The following is a 24,072-nucleotide window of genomic DNA, read 5'->3' on the forward strand; positions in this document are numbered from 1 at the left end:
GACAGGTTCTTTGAGAGCTGCAATAAATCGCAAAGTCATCAATGGAAAGAGAGCCAGAGATACTTGGTGGAAGACAGTCCATAATAAGGTTAATGGCTATATGGGAAATAAGACGACACTGAGCACAGCACATTGAGTCACCTTACTCTCTTTAACAAGAGTGTGACAGAGCCGAGCCCAAATGTACCTTAAAAACACGGTCTTTTAAAAATTCCTGGATAAAAAGGGCCAGGCAACGCCGGAAGCCCCACTCATACATAATACGGAGAATACTCATCCTGCAGCAAGTGTCATACACCTTCAATTCAAAAAACACCACCACAGTTTGACACTTCCGCATAAAAAAAACTGTTCACAGTATGAGTTAACAAAGTGACGAGACGATCAACTGCAGAGCAATGCCTACAGTATTCATACTGGGCATTCCCAGACTTGAGCGACCACACCAGCTGATCACTAATCGTATGTCCTATCACCTTGCAAATGCTGCTGGTGAGGAAAATTGAGTGGGAGCTGGAAGGAAGTTGTTTGTCCTTACCAGACTTAGGTATGGAAATGACAGTGGCCTCACGGCAGTAACTGGGAAATGTGCCCTCTTTCCAGATGCAGTTATAGGTATGGAGGAGAAAGCATAGGCCCTCAGGAGACAGGTGTTGCAACATCAGAATGTGAACCCGTCTGGCCCTGGAGCAGATGACCAGGACGAAGAGAGTGCATGTTTAAGGTCTCTCATAGTAAAAGCAGCATTGTAACATTTATGATTCTGGAAGGAGAAAGATATCGTCCTTGCCTTAGTTGCCTGTTTCAGAGGGAGGAACTTGAAAAGTCTGCAAAATATTGGCTCAAAGTGTTGGAGATATCAAGAACATCTACAATGACATTGTTCACTATGGTCAGACCAGGAATTGTGGAATGAAACGCGGTTCCTGAAAGCCAACAGACATTACCCCAAACAGAAGAGGGAGTAAAACTGTTAAATGAGCTATGAAACGAAAGCCAACTAGAATTTTTTCTATCCCTGAAAATGTGGCGACACTGCATATGTAACTGTATATAACGGATACAGTTTGCTATTGTGAGATGGCATTGGAAAATGTGGAGAGCTGGTCTCCATGCAGAGCTTGTCTCCATGCACGGACTGCATCGCGGCATGCCTCAGTCCACCAGGGGACAGGGGCATGTCGCAGCGAGGAAGAGGTGTGAGGTGCGGAATATTCTGCAGCGGTAAGGATTGTGTTTGTAACGTATTCTACTTGATCATCAATGCAACTTGTACACACGTCTGCAGTCTCATAGAACTGAAACTGGTTCTCTGAGATTGCAGACATGTGTGCAAGTTGCATTTGCATGAGTGTGTGTGCGCATGTATGTATACTGCTGACAAAAGCCTTAATGGCCAAAACCTATAATTGTGCGAATCTTTTTGTCGTGCCTATCGTGACTCACCATCTCCGCTATATGGTGAGTAGCAACTTTCCTTCTCTGCTATTGTTAAAATTCCATCCTGGATTTTCCATTGTGTGATCATCAATGCAGAAGAAATGTGCTTATTAAAAGTGACCAGTGAGGAGTAGAACCACCAGCCAGCTTTGGAAAGCTGCCAGTTGGTTGGATGCACAGATGGGACAGGCGTTAGCAAACAATTGACACAGGGGAGACGGTCACTCGAGGGTGTGCTGGAGAGAACGAACCACTCAAGACGACGAGCATGCTGGGCAGTATAGATTGAAAGGTCCAAGTGGGAACAGGCATGCATTGACTTGGAAAAAAATGTGGGTGAAGTTAAAAGGTGAAACCGGGGAGGGAAAGACAGACAGCAACACCTTGAAGCTGGGTGTGGAAGGAAATGGTGTGACTATAGATGTCGTCTCGAATGAGTGACATGACACCCTCATGAGCCGGAGTCCCCGACTAAGGGGGAAGGTAAAAGGGACTGAAGTGAAGCACGAAAGGTAAAAGCAATTGTAGGGCGTAATTTTGTTTCCTGGAGGCAGAAAACCACTGGACAGTATGATCACAAGAGGAACTGTAATTCAACACTATTGTATCTGATGCTGCAAATGTTCCATTGGAGAATAACTATATCCGATGATGCACAGGAGATGGGTCAAGTAAGGGGACAGTCACCGCACTGGCTTCCTAGTGCCAGAAATCAAAAGTGCTCATTGATCAGGTTGAGAGGCTGGAAGATCCTGATCCATTAGTTTGACAGAGGCATCAGTATTCACCTTCGGTTGGCCAGCGGACTGGTTGTTGGCGGTGTTTCTCAGTGCAACGGGTGAGGGTACTGTGTGATGACACTGTTGAAGAGAACACTGAGGTGGAGAAGGGGAAGATAATTTGGCTTTGTTTGACTGCTTAGAACCTTGGCGTTTGTCAGGCACAGACCCAGACATTCGCTGGCTAGATGTGTGCAGAAAGTCATTACAGGAGTACTCCTTTCTAGATTTCCTTGCTTCTGTTTGTGAGGCATACTATTTTGCTGGTGCAGGCGAACGTTTGTTGGTATGGTGCGTACACATAGCACGTACAGATGAGACGATTTCACAACCGTGGCACTAAACTTGAAGTCACAAGTCTGCATAGCCACGTCCTTCATAAGTGGGGGTGTAGCGAGAACTGTACTACAACTATCACAGGGTTGTGTGCAAGGTTTGCAGCTAGCCAGCATTTTCCGGGCAATGTGAGTAGGAACTTTTTCCTTCACCCAGATCTCTTGAACAGCTCTCTCACTAAGGTAGATTGGAAAGTGAAAGGATGGAATAAGTTGACACAGTGAAGGGAAGGAGGTGGACACTCACCCTAATGAGCATCCCTGCTGCAAGTTATGCATTTGGCTGCATTTTCATAAGATTTATAGCAACAAGTGGGAGTCAGGATATAAGAACTAACAGTAACAGCTTCGTAGCCAGTCTTAATTTTTGATAGAAGTACGCCAAGGTCGAATGTAAACTAATTCTTTATCAATCCTTTTCATGACACAGTGAACTGAAGTCATTCCCTGGTCAGATAGACATACCGTTATTTCAGTCTTGGTCAGGCCATCGAGCAGCCAACTATATGACACCACAGGAGGAAATTAGAGTGCAGTGGATCTCTAATTTAACAGTATAGCTGTGGGGAAGTGTTGCATTACACTGTTTATGCGCTTGAAAAGCACTATTCGTCTCCAAAAGCAAGGTCCCACTACACAGCCAAGGGCACAGCTTCACAGGACCAGCAACGGCGTCTACACCCTTCTTAACAACAAATGGATGAACTGTCGTGAAAGTGTGAACATCTTCCATGTGTGACATCACAAGGTATCGGGGTGCAGCCAGGAGAGGCGTCGATTCTTTCACCTCAACCCATTAATGTCTTTGAGATGAGGAACTCATCACGGAGAAATGCCCCATGATTGCCAGGATCTCCATGACACACTCCTTCCTACTGGGGTTCCTCCCTGATGGGCAGCTGGTCCAACTTAGGTGATTGTTCACACCTCCTGGATTCCACACAAAGGGACTAATCAGCGTAGAGGAAGGTACCAGCTTACGCCATCACCCCTCCCTGAGCCTGGCCTTTACCAGGGGTAAGTACGAGCCCTAGTTGTCGACATGGAGCTGGGAACTATGCATTACCGCGTCATCTTTTAGGCTACGGCCACACGAGCGTTTTTTTCACGCGCGTTTCTGCCAGAATTCACGCAACACCCGTGGCCACATGGCCGCCTCTCTCACGCGGCGTGAAGCCCAGCGAAACGCCAGTAGTGCTTTGGTGCAAGATGTGACAACATCTACTGTGCACAGTTTAGTATCAACTATGAGCAGAAATACATTAAACAAGAACGCGGTTCTTGCAGTATGTGCTGCGTTAGTTGTACATAGTCATCGGAAACGACGGCAGGGGGGGGGGAATTACTGGATTCATCCCATATTAAGCGACAGATCAACTAAAGGAAAGTTCGTGCTTCTATACAACAAACTGAAGGCAAATCCAGACAAGTTCTTTGAATACTACAGGATGTCAGTTAACTCATTTGAAATGCTTCTGAATATGATTGGAGAGAAAATTTCTAAAAGGAACATGAACAGTATCAGTGCAGAAGAAAAACTCGCAGTAACCTTAAGGTACATTTTATTTTTTAATTCTTTCTCTGTTTAGACATTAATACTAATTAAAAATGTTTATGCCAAGGAAAAAATCTAGATTTGAAAGACCTGACAGTTTTTAATTACAAGTCAAAAAGTGTCACAAAAGCATCTTCTCTTTCTTCTGTGGACTCTCTCTCTTATGTGGACTGTGACGAATAGCTTTCGTTGTGATGATTAATTTTGTGAGACAACATGACGGTTACAATTTTGAAGACGCACTGACTTGCACAATTGAAAGTATTCCGGCACATGGGACAAAAGGAACGGTCAGTGGCAAAAGTATCAGAGATCATTTTGCTGATTACTTCTGTTCCCCCCAAGGATCTGTACCATGGCAAGATCATTATGCAAACTTCTTCGGGTGAAGACTAATTTTTGTACTGGCTTGTTAACATTTTATTCATGTATAAATTTCATTGTACACTGTTTATAGCAATTAATAAAATATTTACTGACTGTAATTACCTGGATCTGATTTTTGCTTGTTATCCGTTCCATCCCATTTTTCTCCCAGAACAGCCGCTGTAACTGCTCGCCACGATTCTCTTTCTCTAATTTTGTATTCCGGATCCCTTGTATTGTACAGTCATGGATGTTTCTGCACTTCCATAATAATGATTTCACTGTCCAGATGCTCCATTCTGGCACTTTATAAAATACAAGAAGACTGCTACAATGACAACGAAGCGAGGACGGCAAAGTCTGTCCGTAAACTGAACAGCGAGCTGCCGAGCAGAGTTGCCAACCATAGAACTTTTTTCCTCGTACATAAACAACTAAAATCTCGTACTTTGGCTTTCAAACCACGTACATTTATCATGCATTTGACGTGTTATAAAACCAAAAATAGGACATGTGTGGCTACTTCATTATGAAATACCTACTTTTTATAATATCGCACCACGCATTGTTAGACTGCATATGTTCTTTATTATGAAATACCTATTGAAATAATACCGCTCCACGCATTATTCCATATTTTGGCATCGCTACGATTTCAGTTTGGTAACTGTCGGTAAGCGTTGGAGGAAAGGGTTGAGGTTCCGGACTCTGCCGCAGCGTGTCTCCCGCCCGTGTGGCCAGCGCCCAGCGTGAAAAACACGCAGAACGAATGCACGCGAGAGCGTTCGCTCAGCGTGAACGCCGAAGTTTGCGGGCCCGCGGCATGCGAAAACGCCTCGTGTGGCCAGCCCCATTCAACACGCAGTGGTCTATAACATCGGCGTGAACGCCGGCAGAAACGCACGTGAAAAAAATGCTTGTGTGGCCGTAGCCTTACATGTCAAACGCATGGGCTGACCATCAGATACACACAGGGAGGAAGACGAAGAAGAAGAAGAAGAAGAAGAAGAAGAAGAAAAGGAAAAAGAGAGACCTCAAATGCCAAAGCGGAGGAAGGGTAAGAAAAGAAAGGTGGATGGACAAGACGAATGCATACACTGTTTCATCAAGAACTTCGGTTTCCCAATGATCCCCAAGGCAAAAAAAAGTACTTTACTGCTCGAAGCTGCACACTCGTCCAAGATTATCTAGGAACAGAACAGCGATTGGAAGTGGACCAACAGCAGTAATATTTAGCCGAGCAAATGTGGAAAGCATATAAATTCAGATTATTGATTAGATCTTTAAGACGTTACTTCACTTCAGTTTGTTACCTACTTGGATACTAAGGAATTTTGCATGTGTTTCATATGACGTGAAACTACATGTATTACATATTTTGAATAGCGCAATATGAATTTTACTACAAAGTAAGAAGCATGAGGAAACTGCAATACAATAGGTAGTTTTTACTTTGAGCTATTTATTTTCATTGTATAATGATGACAAATCCCAAATCCCGGACTCATATCAAACGATGGATGAATAAATAAATAAATAAACTGAGTGATGTTATACTACATTTCAGAACTAGAAGACCTGTTATTTAGCTAAAGGAGGAAACAGTTCTGCCCAATTCCTAAATAGTCTCCTTCTGCCTTTTGCTAGGTGAAGGATGCTTTAATCCTATGTCCAATGTTCTAGTTTTTCTGCCTCTGGGTGCTTGATTGCAATTTGAATTGAGTAGCTGACTCAAAGCAAGGAGGTTTGATCAGAATTTAATATGTTATTGCTCACAAGGTCATTAGATAATGAGCACTTAAGTTTTGATTGTACATAAAAATACATAGATAGTATCAGACTAAAGATTGTAGGATACCAGCACAATATGCGTTGCACACTTTATTAACAATCTATCTCGTACACATCCATACATGAGCATCGTCTACTATGCACTGCCACCTCACTGTTCATGAAAGACCTTTCTCAGTGCCTTATCAAGACATTCCCATCATGGTTGAGATCTATATCAGTGTTGACGCAATCAGATGTGCATGACAGGCAGCGTTGTGGCTGGCTTTAATGTGTGACATGGACGGTCTGTTTCTCAGTGAGTGTTACACAAATACTGTATTGCTTGTATTGGACCAAGTGTGCAGCACGGTGGAGAGGGCTCGGCAGGCCCAGAGAGTGCAAAGGAGGTTTCTTTGTCAGGCAAGGTACCATTCAAGGGTTCTGTAGTGGAACAAGTTGGAGAGGGTTCATGTCAATCATCTTGTAGTGGCTTGGGATGAGGTGTAGTCATCCCGTAGTATCCACACCAGCTTCAGGCGGGTGATGGAAACTGTCGTCAGTGTACCATGTAATAGGACCTTAAGGTCTGTGACCCTAGGCTGATGACTGAGTGGGCCCAAGTATGGAGGATACAAGGTGGCCCTTATGAAGTCGTCCTGCAACATAACATAATCGCACAGTGCCATATCCTTATGGACAAAGACCTATGGTGTTGAATGCAGTGTTTGTGGCGAGATGCTACCTGCGCAAATATGCTGGCGTAACCAATGAACAAGTGATGAGAGGTCCATCTGAATGGGATCTGTAGTAGGTTGTGTAAAGTCTGCTGGCAGGGCGAGACGTTCGCCTCATAGTACCTGTGCCAGCAATACCTGCAGGTCATCCTTGCATGCTGTTCATATGGCATGTAGAATCCACAAAAGGCCCGATGACTCGCCATCAGGGCTGCTTTCATCCTGTGCCACCTCTCCATGAGCCCATTAATCTGTGGGTGATAAGTGGTAGTGGGCATGTGCAATATTCCGCGGAGGCACATGAGGCCTCAAACTGACGGCCCGGATCAGTGGGACAGTTTCTTGCAGAAAAACCGGAGCATCTGAGGTTCAACGTCAAGTACTTGTTGCACAACTTTACCGATAGCGGAATTGCACAAGTCAAGTCGTGAGAGTCAATTGGGCTTTGGGACAGGGGTGAGCCAAAGTGACAGCACATGCTAAGCACTACTTGGCACTTCAAAATGTATTCGCCATCTCTGAAGTCCACTGAATTTTCTCTTGCCCTGTTTGTCCCTGTCTGACATAGTGTTCAATAGAGGCACCTGTTGCTCAGTCACATGAGGCAGGTGGTCACAGTAGAAATCTTGAATTCCTATGAGGTGCTGTAGATCATGATAGTTTCAGGAAGAGGAAGATTGCTCACCATACAGATAAGTTCCTCCTACGTTGGTAGCCCTGTACCACCGAGGAACAGGCATTCATTTGATGTTTGTGAAAATCCAGCCTGGATTATTGTGTTCCAACAATGTGGCCACCCCACATCGATTGGTCCTCCACACCAATTTCTGAAGACAACAGTACAAGGGCTGCAGTGCAGGATGTGCAGTCTGCTACTTGGGTGATTAAACAAGTGTGCAACATTCAACAGTATGACATTTATGCGGGTGGCCTTTTCACATCTCAACACTAGTTGCCTACTCCAAATCTATTATTAGAGTTTGAGAGCAATACCACATCTGGCCCCAGCTCCGATAAGCAATGCCCCAAACTATGTATGAATGCGTATTCGCATATCCCATGTTACGCACTGGATTGAAGCAACTGCTAACTGTTTAAAAACAACTAGCTGTTGCATAAGGCAATAAAAGATGTGACTGTTCACATGGTCTGGTTGTTGGCCCGTTTCAACTGGCTGCTGTGGCAGGGAGGGGCGCCGTCTCCTTTGGCAGCAGTTGGGTGGACCATCTCCTTCGGCGGCAGTCAGACAAAATCGTGTTGTCTCTGTTTCCTGTGGTTCTGCGGCATCTGCAAATGTGGTGAGAAAAGATGGCTGCCATTACTTACAATTAGAAGACGAGATACTGGCAGAAGTAAAGCTGTGAGGACCGGGCGTGAGTCGTGCTTTGGTAGCTCAGATGATAGAGCACTTGCCCGCAAAAGGCAAAGGTCCCGAGTTCGAGTCTCAGTCGGGCACACAGTTTTAATCTGCCAGGAAGTTTCATATCAGCGCACACTTCGCTGCAGAGTGAAAATCTCATTCTGGAAACATCCCCTAGGCTGTGGCTAAGCTATGTCTCCGCAATATCCTTTCTTTCAGGAGTGCTAGTTCTGCAAGGTTCGCAGGAGAGCTTCTGTAAAGTTTGGAAGGTAGGAGACAAGATACTGGCAGAAGTAAAGCTGTGAGGACCAGGCGTGAGTCGTGCTTCGGTAACTCAGATGGTAGAGCACTTGCCCGCGAAAGGCAAAGGTCCCGAGTTCGAGTCTCGGTCGGGCACACAGTTTTAATCTGCCAGGAAGTTTCATATCAGCGCACACTCCACGCAGAGTGAAAATCTCATTCTGGATACATACTGACAGTTTTCTGTCAAAGTTATGCTTAGAGCCACACGCAATAGTAACTGCATCATATTACCATACATAAACAGAATCTAAAATTTTCAACATGCTATTACTTTCCTTTAGTGCACCAACACCAGTGCCAAGTGTTCACACGAGGGCTAAAGATTTTACTACATATGGGGAGGGGGGGAACCCGCTGCTGATTTCATGTTGTTGTAAATGTTGTTTAAGCTGTTAGTCACAAGTTTCCTGCATCACAAGTCAAGGCCCAACAATTCTTATTGAATATTCCTCTTTCACTTCTACATCTACGAGATTGCTCTGCTATCCACAATAAAGTGCCTGGCAGAGGGTTCAATGAACCACCTTCAAGCTGTCTCTCTACTGTTCCACTCTCGAATGACGTGCGGGATAAACGAGCACTTAACTTTTTCTGTACAAGCCCTGACTTCTCTTATTTTATAGTGATGAGCATTTTTCCCTATGTAGATGGGTGCCAACAGAATGTTTTAGCAATCGGAGGAGAAAACTGGTGATTTAAATTCCATGAGAAGATCCCATCGCAGCGAAAAACGCCTTTGTTTTAATAACTGCCATTCCAATTCACTTACCATGTCTGTGGAACTATCTCCCCTATTTCGCGATAATACAAAACAAGCTGTCCTTCTTTGAACTTTTTAAATGTCATCCGTCAGTCCCACCTGATATTGATCCCACACTGTACAGCAATACTCCAGAACATGACGGACAAGTGTAGTGTAAGCAGTCTCTTTAGTAGATCTTTTGCACATTTTAAGTGTTCTGTCAATGAATCGCAGTCTTTCTTTTGCTCTACCCACAACATTATCTATGTGATTGTTCGAATTTTGCCAATGTAATTCCTAAGTATTTAGTTGAATTTACAGCCTTCAGATTTGTGTGACTTATCATATAATCGAAATTTAGCCGATTTAGTACTCATGTGAATAACTTCACAATTTTCTTTATTCAAGGTCAATTGCCACTTTTCGCACCAAACAGATATCTTACCTAAATCATTTTGCAATTCATTTTGGTCATCTGATGACTTTGTAACACGGTTTCATTGTGCAAATAATCTAAGAAGGCTATTCTGATTGTCTCCTGTCGTTAATATAGATCAGGAACAATAGAGGGCCTGTAACACTTCCTTGGGGAATGCTGGATATTACTTCTGTTTTACTTGACTTTCTGTCTATTACTACGAACAGTGGCCTTTCTGACAGGAAATCATGAATCTAGACACACAAGTAAAGTGATATTCCATAGGCACACAGTGTGGTTAGAGGACATCCTCTGTCGATAGCACTCATTACTTCATCAGTATAAAGAGCTAGTTGTGTTCCGCAAGAACGATATTTTCTGAATCCGTGCTGACTTGTCTGTCAGTAAATCGTTTTCTTCGAGGTACTTCATAATGTTCGAATACAGTATATGTTCCAAAACCCTACTGCAAATTGACGTTAGTGATATGGGCCTATAATTCAGCAGATTACTCCTATTTCCCTTTTTGGACATTGGTGTGTCTTGAGCAACTTTCCAGTCTAATCTTTCAGAAACATTGCAAAATAGTTATGTACCAAAGGAAAGTAAGTGCATAATTCTAATGAGTTCTATGCACCATGAGAAACAGATGAAACAACTGGAGAAGAAATGAAGTATAAAATGATAACCCTGTAAGATGTGTGCCAGCTTTGTACTACTAAATGTAACTTTAAATGCAATTGACAATAAAGAGCATATTTCTGCAATTTTTCTAATTCTCTCGAAGGTATTTAATGTCATAAGCCAGGACCTCTTCCTCATGGATCATTCCACCTCAAAGGAACCAATATTTAGAAATGTCCCCACTCTACCGTCTCCAATCCTACGTTTTATATGGTCTTTGATGGTTATATACAGAGTTTCAGTCCAGTATCCTCAGTGTTTGAATTTTTAGGGGCTTTTAAAGACAGATTACTCACCTTCGCATAACATATGAGGGCGCAAATGTGCCAAATTTGTTAGGCTTTTTAAATAGTTGTAGCAAACATCTGTTGATTTTCTTTAACATACATAGACAACTTATTACGCTGTAACACACCATGGCAAAAATTAGGTATTTAGCCACACCTAAATATAGATACAAGCCTCCTAAATGGCTAAAAAAATTCATCGCATTATTCTGAGAGCCAAGGTTTGACCGACAGTTGCTACTTTTCATATGAGCCAATCATACCAAAATGTCAAAGAGTTATTCCTACCTACGATACCTATATATAGATCAGATTTAATTAACATTGGATGCCTAGATGAAAAGATAGCCATCTGCAAAGTTGGCAAAGATTTTCTGTATGCAAATTTTAGGATACTTTTGGGTGGGGTGGGGGAGGGGCGATATCTCAACTGTTTCTTGTTATATCAGTATTTTCTTGCCACAGATGAAAAGAGCATGCTTTAAGCTTTGAAAGGTATGTTGTTTAATTTCTGGATCTTGCTTATTGACGAGTAAGAATACCTATCAAAAGTAGGGAAAATGGATTATCAATAAATACAAAAAATTAATACTATTTGAAGTTATAAATCAAAGACGTGTAATTGTAGTATTAAAATTTGCCTATGGTTTAGGGGATGAAACTACACTAATAAGAAGTATTTTACATTATTTTACAGTATAGAACATAAATACAATAAAACCTCAGAAAATGCTTTTAAGATTATAAAACCTAGATCATCATAATGGAATGATACGTTGCTTTAGAATGTTTTAACCCTACAATACATGATGGTGCATATATGCATTGTCACTCAGTTTCCATCGGCATCATAAAGCAGTAGTAGTTTTTTTAAGGCTCTATCTTCACAACAGTGATATATTGCTGGAATCACCTCTTTCAATAGCTGCTTTTATTATTGGCAATTTTCACAGTGTCGATGTTCTGTGCGGTGTAATCTTTACTGTTGATGTTGAACAATCTTAGTGTTGAGTAGTGTTTGCTGATTATTCAATCATTGTTGTAGGTGAAGTTAAGCACTAAAGCAATATGTTTTGATAGCCTCATTTGTATATTTTATATACAACCAAGACTGAATATGCTATGCTTCAAACCTGGATATTCCTGAGCTTTCGCAATTGCTTACTGTACGTAAATAAACTATTGTATGAAATTTGTACCAGATGTAGACTTGGAGTGGCCAAAAGAGAATCATTCCACCATTAATTATATTAAAGGATTTTGCTGACAATTAATAATTTGTTGTTCGAGGTGCTGTGAAGTGATTTCATTGGGAGAATAGTCAGACCACACTACATTCATTTGTTGTCTATTTTGGAGTCAAAGAATGACACAGTATTAGCAATTTATGATCAGCAACTGTCTTTGTCATGATATCAATGCTGCCCATGCTTTTCAAAGAAAGTTAATAGCATATTTAAAGACAAAGACTGAAAACATTAAGGTCATTTATTATTTTAGTGATGGTTCAGCTGCTCAGTATAAGAATTTCAAATACTTCATCAATTTATGTCTGCATGTAAAGGATTTCGGCATCACTGCCGAATGGAATTTTTTTGGAGCAAGCCAGGGTAAATTGCATTGTGATTGCATTGGGGGAACAGCAAAAAGGCTAGCATTCTGTGCTAGTCTACAGAGGCCCTTAGATGACTCCATATGATTTGTTCAAATTCTGTGAAGATAGTTCTCCAGGCATAAAGTTTTTTATGTAGGCCTACTACAAGAAGCAACTGAAGAAATTCAGCCTGATCAAGAAACAAGGTTTGCCATGTAATGTAAAATATCTGGAAAAAGAGAAAAACCATCAATTTAAGATAATTAATTGCAATCAGCTCAGAGTAAGCAGAGTTTCCAATGATGCTACATCATTCACAGTTAATGCCTTCGAAGCAAATGAAGAAATTCCAGCAATCTCAATTGCAAGTTTACAACCAGGACAGTATGTTGCATGTATTTTTGACAATTTTGGTGGATTGTAAATGTGTGTTAAGTTTCATGTGAACAACATGTCCTCGTCAGCTTTATGCATCCACACAGTTCTGCTCATTCCTTCCACTGCCCAACCCCTAAAGACACTTGCTGGATTGCTGGGCAACATATTTTCATGACTTTAGATACCCCACCAACATCATTATCAGAAAGACAATACAGTTATCCACAAGCTGTCCTTGAGAAAATTGTAGAACTGTTTAACCAAATATGAAGCTGACTCTTTATTTGTTTTGGAAATTTGCTGTATTGAGTATTACACTTAATTTTATGGCATGTGTTTAATAAATATCTGAAACTGATTTATATACTTGAATAAAAAAATTAATTATGGAACTTAATGAGCAAAATATTTCATTTTTCAATCTTCTTGAAGTGCTAAAATAATAACTTTTAAAAAATATTCTTACTCATCAAAATGCAAGATCCAGAAATTAAACAATATAGCTTTCAAAGTTTAAAGCATGCTCTTTTCATCTATGGCAAGGGGTGGGGGTGGGGGTGGGGGTGGGGGTGGGGGGGGGGGGGGGGAGAGGATTGAACAAGAACAGTTGAGATACTGCCCCCCCCCCAAAAAATACCCTAAAATTTGCATACAGAAAATTTTGGCTAATTTTGCAGATGCATATCTTTTCATCTAGGCATCCAATGTTAATTAAATTTTATCCGTATATAGGCATCATGGGTAGGAATAATTCTGTTAAGTTTTGGTGTGATTGATTCATATGGAAAGCAGCACAAACCTTACCTCTCAGAATAGTGCAATTAATTTTCTCACGACTTTAGGTGCTTCTATCTATATTCAGGTGTGCCTAAATCCCTAATTTTTGGGGTCTAGTGCAGCAGGGGATACAACCCGTCGGCTTTGGACAAGGACGTCACAAGCCGCCAGAGAGCAGTTTCCCATTTTCGCTTTTGCTGTTATGTTTCAGTTTAGTTTCTTTACTGATTGCTTAATAAAGTGGATCTGTTTATTCTATCTCGTGAGATTTTTTTTTAAAGCCAAAAAACACTTATCAGCCACTGATGGGAGCTACAACACTAAGAAGAATCGCTTCTCGATTGGCCACTTGTGACGTCATTGTCCAAAGCCGACGGGTTGTATCCCCTGCTGCACTAGTCCCAATTTTTGCAACTGTGTGATACAGAAAAAAATTTGCCTGTGTATATTAAAGATAATGACCAAATGTTTGCTAGAACTTTCAAAAAAAGCCTAGCAGACTTGGTACATTTGCACTTTAATATGTGATGTGAAGAAGAGTAGCCTCTCTTTAAAAGCCCCAAAAATTCAACCACTGAAGACACAGATCTGAAATTTGGTATATACCCATCAAAGACTATAAAGAACTTTCACAGCAAACTTCATTAGATTAGGAGAGGTCAATTGAGGATGAAACTGCTGTTGCTTGCAATGCGGCTTCAGCTGCCAGAGGCTGCAGTCGTGCGCGCGCTTGTGTGTGTCGCCTGTTTTCGACAAAGGCCTTGTTGACTGAAATCTTCTACTGTGACAATCTTTTTGTTGTGACTGTTATTAAGTATGGTGTACCACAAGGCTCCATTTTGGGACTACTTTTGGTTTTGCTCTACATAAATGATCTGGAACCAACCAGCCAACATCACAAGTACATTAAATTTGCTGATGACACAAACGTGTTAGTCAAAGGAGCAACTGAACAAGAGTTGCAACATGAAATCAAAACTTCACCTCAGATATTACAAACTGGTTCTCAGCAAATAATCTAATAACAAATATTAAAAGAAAAAGTTACTATAAATTTACTTACAGTACAGAATAAGCACCCATTAAATCCAACCTGCAGAATTACTCACCAGAAACTTGGAAAATGTAAATGCTACGAAGTTTCTTGGACTATGGATCCAGGAGGATCTGAGATGGGTCGAACACACAAAATATGTAATCAATAAACTGATCACCATTTGTTACTATATAAAAAGTCTATCATGCTGCATGTCAAAGTAAACAACAACAAAATTTGTACTTTGCCAAAGCAGAAGCCCTACCGCGATACAGCATAATCTTCTGGTGAAACTCAAGTGCTAAAAACAGTTGTTTCACAATGCGAAAGAGAACTGTATTGGAAAGGGCAGTTCCCAGAAGTACATGCAAGCCTTTATTAAAAAAATTCAAGTCCTTCCATTGCCTTGTTTACATATTTTGCAAGTAATACTTTCTGCAAGAAAAATCTTACACAGTAATAATCAACTAGTAGTTAGAAACCAAGGTATTCACTCACATGAAACAAGAAGAAACCAAGATATGCATGTTCAACATTCAAATACAACAAAATGGACCACTCCAAGCAGGAAACAAGATGTTCAACAAACTACCTTGTGACATCAAAATGATCAAAAATTTCTCAGTATTTAAAACAGCTGTTATTTTAATAAATAGTGATAATGGAAATTTGTATAGATTGTGTTAAGTGTGAAACAATAAAGACAGACCGAAAAATTCAAGGATCTGTACACAACAATCTCCTCAGTACATGTTCGTACAGTATAAATAAACATTTGTTAGCATGAAGAACTAGAATATCATATAAAACATTTTCATCATTATGTATAAACTCTAAATATCTTTTAACTTTCAAATGTGTGCCTATTATACAAAAATCTGCAGTTGTAAACTATTATCACACACACACTACAAAACTATAAACTTTTTAAACTACATTAATTGTGCTAAATTCATAACTAGAATATGACAAAGTGAATATCTGTGTCTTTTGTGGAAAAAAAGATGATGTAAACTATGATCACCGATGCAGTAAGAATGGTACACATATACTGCTTTTTCAAGTTCTTGGTACTAGCATCCACCCACTTCTTGTGGTTCAATCACAGTATGAATTAAACAGATTAAGTACAATTGTGAGTATGTAATAATTTGCTTCGAGCTTTTTGCATATGCACTCCTATATATTTGTAATCGATACTCAGCCAAAAGGAGAGAATTTCTGAAAATGCTTGGAAAGACGCCAATCAATCGTCAATTACTTCAGAGAGATGGCAAACTCAAAAAATCCGTGGACAGACTGAACCCGAGCAGCTAAAAGATGAAAGTGTGAGGCAAAGTGCAATGTCTAATAAGAGAAGTCAGTGCTGCGAGTGTAATTACAGGAGGTCACTGTGTGTTTTTTACAAATGCTCTAAAGTTTGTGTGTCTCAAAAAAAATCAAGTTTCATGTAAAAAGACTATATGATGTAGCTTTATGCGTTACAGATAAATGTTAAAAAGAAATTGCAGACACTCAGTTAACTTACAAGTTTTCTTACGTGGTTTATACTTAACTCTCCGTGCTACCCGAATGTGATTTTCTTAAATTTTTGCCATTACACAAACAATAAAATAGCGTTAATTCGATTTTCACATTGTCATGCAATATTCACCCTTCGTAATCATTGTGTTCTTGAACGTAAGCGTTGGACTTATTTTCTAATCGCATTAGTGAAATAAACAAAAATTTACTGTAATTCAAATCAAAACGTGTTTGCTTAATTTGTATACACAACAAAATTAAATACGAGGCCTTTTGTTATCAACAACAACGCGTGATACAAAACAATTATTCGTAATTACTTACAATGGTTAGATATAAGCCTCTAGATAGCAACGGTTTTCAGAATGACAATATCACTGTATTATAATTCATTTAGGAATCCTTAATGGGCCTATAGCATAAGACAAAATCCTACCTCGCCACTCAGAAGTACGGCCATACAATAAAACCTTAACAGAATAGGATACAAGCAAATTCCGGGCTCCCGCCACTATTCAAAACATAAACGACATCGATAGCTCGAAAACACTGCAAGGAGCTTGATCTTTCCAGACGGCTCCGCCCACTTGGATGTCAGAGGTGTCGAGAACATTCTCGTACAAAGCCGCTGGATATTTAAAAGCGCCGACTGCGCATACGTACATCGCAGATCGAAGTTGTGTATGCGACTGGTGGTTACGTACTACGTCGTTTCTGCTGTTCTGATTGTTGTTTCTTAACAGAAAGGTAAGGGTTTTATGCGATTGGTGTAATTGTAGTTTTTGTAATTTTATATGTATTTCGTAGTTGTGGGTTTGTTGTAATAATTAACGCTACGTTATAAGCACGCATGTTAGTAGCTGATAAATTTATAATTTGTGAATTTTATTCTCATTGTGAGAAGTGCAGTTCTATTGAAGGGAAACGGTATGATTATTGAGTTCGTTAATTTCTGGAATGATCGTAGTGTTCCAAATTTAAGCGTAATTTGAAGGAACTTGTTGCTCAGCCGCGAAAGAAATGTAACTGACTTTTTCAAATTAGAAATAATCCAAACAACTATCAGCGAGGATACATTGGTAAATTGTGTGGTCCCCTCTAAAAAAAACTAATACTGAAAAGATGAAGCACACTGAATGTAATATGTATGTACACGTTAATTTACGTAGCCCTTAAAACTTTTTAAGATAACTATCGTTTTTTCTGGAATGTAAGGAAACTTCATTGATCAGACGAAGGGATATGTAGTTTGTTAAAAAATGATTTTGGAAAGAGCGCAAATTACGCGTGGTTGCATCGTGCGATGAAATAAATTTATTATGAATAGACGGGGAATAATTCGATTGGCTTATGTGTAAATAACTTACTTACAGTGGTCTTATTACATTTTTTTGTTTCCTCAGATGGCTCTTGTTCGTGAACTATTCGACGAACTAAATCGCCCAATGTATCTGTTTGATCAGAATTTTGGGCTTGGGATGTTGGGTGATGACCTACTGATGCCACGCACGGCTACAGTGCCTTTGCTGTCTGGTTACTACCGTCCGTGGCGTCATGTTGCAACGAGGCACAGCGGTACATCAAACATTCAGAATACAAAAAGCGATTTTAAGGTGTTGTACTCAATTGTTAGTTGTTAATGACCATCTTTAGTTGAAATTGGCCCACACTGAGTAGAAACTTACTTTGTCTGTTTGTTATAGGTGAGTCTTGATGTGCAGCAATTCAAGCCAGACGAAATAAATGTAAAAATGGTTGACGATTTCGTCGTCGTTGAAGGAAAACACGAGGAGAGACAGGATGAGCACGGTTTTATTTCCAGACAGTTTACTCGCAGATACAAGCTACCAAATGATGTTGAACCAGAGGCAGTAACGTCAAAACTATCATCTGATGGTGTTCTTACCATTACAGCTCCAAAGAAAGTAAGTTGTTTTTGTATGCTCTTAAGTTTTCTTCACTAAGTGTAACATATCTTTCTGTTGTGTGGGGCTAGGAATGCTTTCTTTTTCGTATATGACTCTGGATTTTTATCTATCATAAATAGTAAGAGGAATAAAAAAAATGTAAAAATAGTTTATAGGATCGTGCAGGTTTTGTGTCTTTTGTGGGTGTAACGTTTCATACGTATCACAATAAGAAAATCTGAGTACAGAATTGTTAAATCAGTTATCGTGTTTGGTAAACTTTGCTATGGAGTATTTGAGACCATTCTTTACAAACAACTTCTGTAAAATGTCAGTGACATTAATGTCTCCCAAAGAAGTAGCAGCCTTCATAAAATCATTAAAGTGTCTCATGAAGCTTCTGACAGCAAATAATGTATTATTGTAGTTTGGTTTCTTAAGGGTTCTGACAAGGGAAAAAGCTATGTGCACATACATTGAGAATGTACTTAATTCATCCGATAACAAAGAAGAGGCTACTGGCATTTTATGTGACCTGTCAAAATCCCTTGATTTTTGTGACTCACAGCGTTCTCTTACACAAATTAAGCGTTACGTTGTCACTGGCACTGCTGTGACAAGTCTGAGTCATATCCAACAGGGAGACAAAGGGTGTCATTTTGGCCTAACTGGGCAGTAAGCAGTCTGCCTTTATCTGATTGGGAATTAATTACACGTGGTATTCAACATTTGGGTCTGTTGCTCTTTTTTTTCATTAATGACCTCTTACCTGTTACGTTTCTAAGTTTGTTTTGTTTGCAGATGATACATACATTACATGTAGAAATGGCTGATGATCAAAATTTTCACCGACATTGATAAATGGTTAGAGCTAATTCAATGTCATTGAACTTTGAAAAGATGCACTGCATGTCCTTCAAAACCTATAAGCCATAGTCCAATGAATTCAGGCAGACTAGGAAAAAATCTTACCTTCATAGTCTCGAATGTTAAAATGAAGGACTAAGAAACACATCTTTGCTTTCAAAAAAAAAAAAAAAAAACCAACTCTGCTCAGAGATACAACCCTCCAAAGATGACATTGTGCATACCAAGATGTGAAGTTTGGAAAAAGTTTTAAAATCCTGTATCTCTGGAACAGTTCTAGATTTTTATTTTATTTTTTTCCAAATAAGCCAATCCATAATTTTACAAGTTTTATAAACAATTGAAATTTTTGCCATGCATAAAACCTGCTTTATCATTACATAACAGGCTCATAAAAACCAAAACCTAGCCTTGTTTAACATTAACGTAATTTTAGTTTTGAAGGATGAGAAAGAGACACTTAAAATGTGTTCCACTGCTTCTGTGTCTCACTTTGACATAGTGATGCCTTCCTGTTAAAACAATAGGAACTGGAGCACTTAGAATTTTAAAAACTGGAACTTAGTCCAAAAATGAGTCTTCTGAATTCCTTTCAAAGGAGTACTTTGTTTGGGCCATCCCCCCCCCCCCCCCCCCCCATCCCCCTGCTCGCAGAATTCTTAGATTTCCTCCTTGGACAAAAGAATTAGGGCTGTGGATGCGTAGGATTTCATGACTCTCATAAAATCCTCAGCATTCTGCGTCACAGCTGTATTTGGTCTGGAAAGATTGTTTTGTAGAATGGTGCTTCCGCAGGCTGCCTACACCATCACAAGTCCCTTTCCCATGACCAGTTGCACTGAATACGTAGTCAGTTGGCATAAGCACCTTACTCAATTCAAACAGCTGGTAACAATTTTTAAAGTGACTAGGAGCACCATCAGAAACAATGATCTCTGCACCTGTTTGCAGTTGAAGAATTTTTTGCGTTGTTAGCCTACCTGTGCTGAGTCATGTCGTATGTCATCAAATAACTGCAACACTTGTGGTCTTGTTTTAAAAATGTCACTCCGTATAAATTGAAACCTTATTACGCCAATGATACCCTTGTACTTCGTGTGGAATAATTACGGACCAATTCTCAGCAAAATCACAGTGAAGAACTAAACAGTTCGTCAGCCTGTACACGCCCTTTAACTTCTGCAATGTGTTGTTGCAATTTCTTCAGATGATGTGGTACTGCTTTCACTGACAATTTACAAAGTTCATCAATGAAGCTGTTAAAGGCAACACATGTAGTTTCTGCAGAGTTACCTGCTACATCTTCCAGGTCAGGTGTCTGTGAAGACAGTATTCCCTTTCCAGGGCAGTCACCACATTCTTGAAACAAACAAGTCTCTCGCTTTGTCACAGACTAATGACTTCACATGCACAACCTAGGTTGTCATGTCACATGCTCCAGTAAGTTCTTCAAAGTTACCACATAAAGTTCAAAATTTGTGCAGCACACAGACAATTCTAGGTGGGTGTGGAACTACCCACTTAGGTTGTAGTGCAGAAAATTTTGATCTTCCAATATGTGAAGTTGTATGGTTGCTCTTATAAATTGCAAAAGTTTCTTTAATACTATGAGTTGTGTAACTCTTCACTTTCACAACTTTTTGACCCTCAACCTTTAGAGTTGTAGTGTCTCTTTTGTTGGCAGTCTGGTGAGAACAGTCTCATTTATCTTCCAAATAAAATAACTGCCCTATTTGACTTGAACTGCTTCTACAGGATGACCATAATTCCTTGCAAGTATGTTTTGATTCATTTTCTTCTGAAGATAGAATTTCTACTTTGAAGAGTGTGGTCAGTTTTGCTATGGTGTGTTCATCCATAGCTTTAGTAATTTCTCTGCACATTCTTGATGCATAGATCTTATGACTAGACCTCACTAACCATAGTTTAACAACAGGACTAACACCTACCTCTGTAGTTGACTGATTTAGGGTATTTGATTCTTCTACTGATGCAAAATGTGCTTCATGGGATGCTTAACCTTGTTCAGATACTATTGTCAAAACATTTAGAACACAAAATTCGTCACTGGAAACATCTTCACTTCGTAGCCCCAGCCAGAAGACATTTCAAACTGTCCTAGTCACACAAGACAATGCAACTGTCTCAACTGGCAAATTCCTCATGAGAACACAGAACTCACTGGATGGTGTCATCTCTTAGAAGCCCCTTCAGTAAACAAATTAGTACCTGCAGTGAACAACCACGACAAAGAAACAAAAATAACTTCAACAAAGACAGCAGAAATAAACATGGTAACAAAATATTAGTAAGAAACAAACTTCAGTGAAGTCATACACTACTCTTTGAAAGTTGGAAGAAAGACTTTTTTTAAAGTAAAACCTATCCAACTTTTGTGGTGTAAATTCAAGATCATCATGTAGAAACCTGTTAAAGGAACTTTGTATTCTAACCACTGCTTCACAGTATATTTATTCCTTAGTGAAATTTGTTGCAAGTAATCTGTTTTCAAGAAATAGATCAATACTAGGAAAAAGAGCAATCGACATAAATACCTAAAATCACTTACTTGGTCTGGAAAGGGATCCAATATTCAGGAGCACACAATTTTCAACAATATTGCCAGCAACCATTAAAAACTTGGTTTCAGATATCAAAAGTGCACAACTATGTTTCATTTTGACTGTATTGATTCTGTAAATATTAGCAATTGCAGTTTAATGTATTCATCTATTTTGACAATCTCCCAACAAATAATCAGAATAGTATTTTATATTCATCTGTTTTTATAAAAATGTCTGCTTGTGTCTGTGTATGTACGGATGGATGTGTGTGTGTGTGTGTGTGTGTGTGTGTGTGTGTGTGTGTGCGCGCGCCAGCACTTTTGTTTGGTAAGTCACATCATCTTTGTTTTTAGATATGTTTTTATAAAAACTTTCACATGTTCCACACCCATGAGAATCATCTCACTTTTGGGTGTATGGAAAAAAATGTGAACCTAATCTATTCAAATGCAATGTATGTCTTTCAGCAACTGCCTCCAGCAGACTCAAAAGAGAGGGTCATTCAAATTGTGCAGACCAACAAACCTGCCCTGAGATCTGCACCTGGAAATGATGGTGACAAACAGGAGAAGATGGAACAATAATTAAAAAAAAAAATTCATTAAGTAACTGTAAACATGACTGGTTCGTTAAATTTTGAGACTGAAATAAGCTTGGAATTCTCATATTTGCATTTCTTTGTATTCTAAGTAATAAAGAACTTTTTCTCAACTTAAAGGTTCTTAATCAACCTTACAAAAGCCACAGTTAAAAGTAATGGAATCTCAGATGTTAAATGCACTTAAGAAAGAATTGAATTACATTTTGTTTATATAAAGATTTTCCAGTGAGCAAACAGTGATAGTCTTGCTATGTGTGTTGAGTTAATCTGCAAAAAAATGTGTATTGGAAGTGTATATTGTTGTGCACTGAAAATAATTTTAAGTGATTTGGTGTCATTTCTGTATTCAGTAGCTAAAATGTAGGACATGAACTGTACTTTTAACTCTGCTTGTTACCTACCTTCTTGCAAAGACAAATAGAGCAGCAAAAGCAGATTGATTAGACAAAGGGGGGGGGGGGGCGGGCAGTGTGTGGCATAGTAGTACGTGCTGTAGCCCTTTTTCTGGAGTGTCCAAACTTAAGAAATCAGTGACTGCTTCCTTTTAACACTCAACCATTGGGAACACTGCAGATTGTTATCTGCAACTGTTCATTGCTTATTGTATTTGTTTTGTTGGGTATTGTGTTGATTGGCAAATAGTTAAGGGTATGTTTTGTTGTCTTAGTAACTTAAGGTGAGTCGGTATCTGTAGCAATTTTAATGATAAATGACCTGGGCACAACAAGAGCCATACATTGAGAGATTCTTGCCCTAACTAAGACATTCAGTTGTATATATATATATATATATATATATATAATTTTTTTTTTACGCGCAGTAAAAGTCCCATTAGGAATTGACTTTATCTACAGTCTACGTGAAGTTTGCAAGCTTATAGTTTATGCTGAGAAAAAACATGCAGGGGCAATTATGCCAGTCAAGACCAACATGATCTTTGGGTTTGCTGTTTATTGGCCTACTTACTGAAAGTTGTGAAACTATCTTGATACCAGATACCTCCCAGGAAATGGGAGAGTAAGCAGTTCAGTATTGTCAAATGTCATTATTTTGAGTAACATGAACACAAAGGTATTGTGTAAACAAGTGAGTACATACAGTCAGATGGTTTTCAAAGGCTCGCTTACCTTTATCTCGAGGAAATCAATGAAGCATCTTTCCTAGTCAAGACGCTTATCCACGAGGAAAAATACCTATCATAAACAGCAAATCTAAAGACTTCAAAAGAAGTTATGCCGTATACAGTGTGCCTCAAACCTTTCGGGTCAAATTAAAACAGGTGATACTTGGTCCACAACTGGTTATATTGAGATAGGAATGCAAATTTGAGGCTGTCAGCACTATAGCGGCCTAACCCACAGCCTACTGGTTTGTGGGAATGGCCACTGGAAGATATTGATGTTTGCAGAATTGATGTGTACAGCAGTGATTGCAGCACATAGCAATGAATGTGGTATAGATAACGTGGAATGATGTCTGGTAATTTGCTATACGTGGAATTTAGCACAATAGTGTTTTTAGACTGTGTGGGTCAGGCAACTATTGTTTCAGTGCACTTGGCCATAGTACACAAAACATATTGGGTATGCTGTTATTGCTTTACACACTGTAGTCGAACAATGGACGAGATACAGATGAGGCATTAATGTTCATCATCCGTATCACCATTTACAGGGACGGTGTCGCCACATGGCTGTGCAGATGTCTTCAAATTACGGTAATAAACCATGGTACACCGGGGATATGGATTACAGCAAGGCCATTAAATCGGTCTTTTTCAGTGTGCGAATAGCATGTCCATTGGGCTATAGTATGTCCAGAGTCTCAATTACTTTTGACCCTCATTTAGCAAAACTGACGTTGGCAAATGGGACATCTGGCTCATTGGAGTACGTATAAAATGTGATATGGGGATGGTATGCTTTTGTGTTAACACTTCACGGTTACGTACGTTTCTCTCTAAATGTACTGTGGACATGAAATCATTCCTTGTCACCGGTGTAGTGGTGAAGGGTTGTTATTTTCATGTAGTGATAATGACATTCATC

General features: G+C 39.6%; 2 protein-coding genes across 2 annotated transcripts in view; one reads left to right on the plus strand and one right to left on the minus strand.

The window, feature by feature from the left end:
- The window catches only part of LOC124712159, a 34,531-nt gene extending 17,924 nt beyond the window's left edge, over nt 1–16,607 (minus strand). The window contains exon 1 of the mRNA XM_047242456.1: nt 16,522–16,607. Within this exon, the coding sequence (XP_047098412.1) occupies nt 16,522–16,545 (24 nt within the window). The 5' untranslated portion in view covers nt 16,546–16,607. The remainder of the gene's footprint in view (nt 1–16,521) is intronic.
- A 75-nt stretch (nt 16,608–16,682) lies between these two features.
- On the plus strand, nt 16,683–22,134 carry LOC124711636 (protein lethal(2)essential for life-like). The gene is made up of 4 exons (XM_047241822.1): nt 16,683–16,832; nt 17,489–17,698; nt 17,789–18,010; nt 21,891–22,134. The coding sequence occupies exons 2-4, from the start codon at nt 17,489–17,491 to the stop codon at nt 22,005–22,007; spliced, it is 549 nt and encodes a 182-aa protein (XP_047097778.1). The 5' UTR covers nt 16,683–16,832; the 3' UTR covers nt 22,008–22,134.
- The last annotated feature ends 1,938 nt before the right edge of the window (nt 22,135–24,072 follow it).

Source organism: Schistocerca piceifrons, chromosome 8 (assembly GCF_021461385.2).
Source record: "Schistocerca piceifrons isolate TAMUIC-IGC-003096 chromosome 8, iqSchPice1.1, whole genome shotgun sequence".
NCBI lineage: Eukaryota > Metazoa > Arthropoda > Insecta > Orthoptera > Acrididae > Schistocerca > Schistocerca piceifrons.

Excerpts from the sequence above, each read along its gene's own strand:
- LOC124711636 (XM_047241822.1), top strand. The coding sequence starts at position 17,489 with ATGGCTCTTGTTCGTGAACTATTCGACGAACTAAATCGCCCAATGTAT. Across the intron at positions 17,699-17,788 it reads ATACAAAAAGCGATTTTAAG|GTGAGTCTTGATGTGCAGCA; the intron begins GTGTTGTACTCA and ends TGTTTGTTATAG. Across the intron at positions 18,011-21,890 it reads CCATTACAGCTCCAAAGAAA|CAACTGCCTCCAGCAGACTC; the intron begins GTAAGTTGTTTT and ends TATGTCTTTCAG.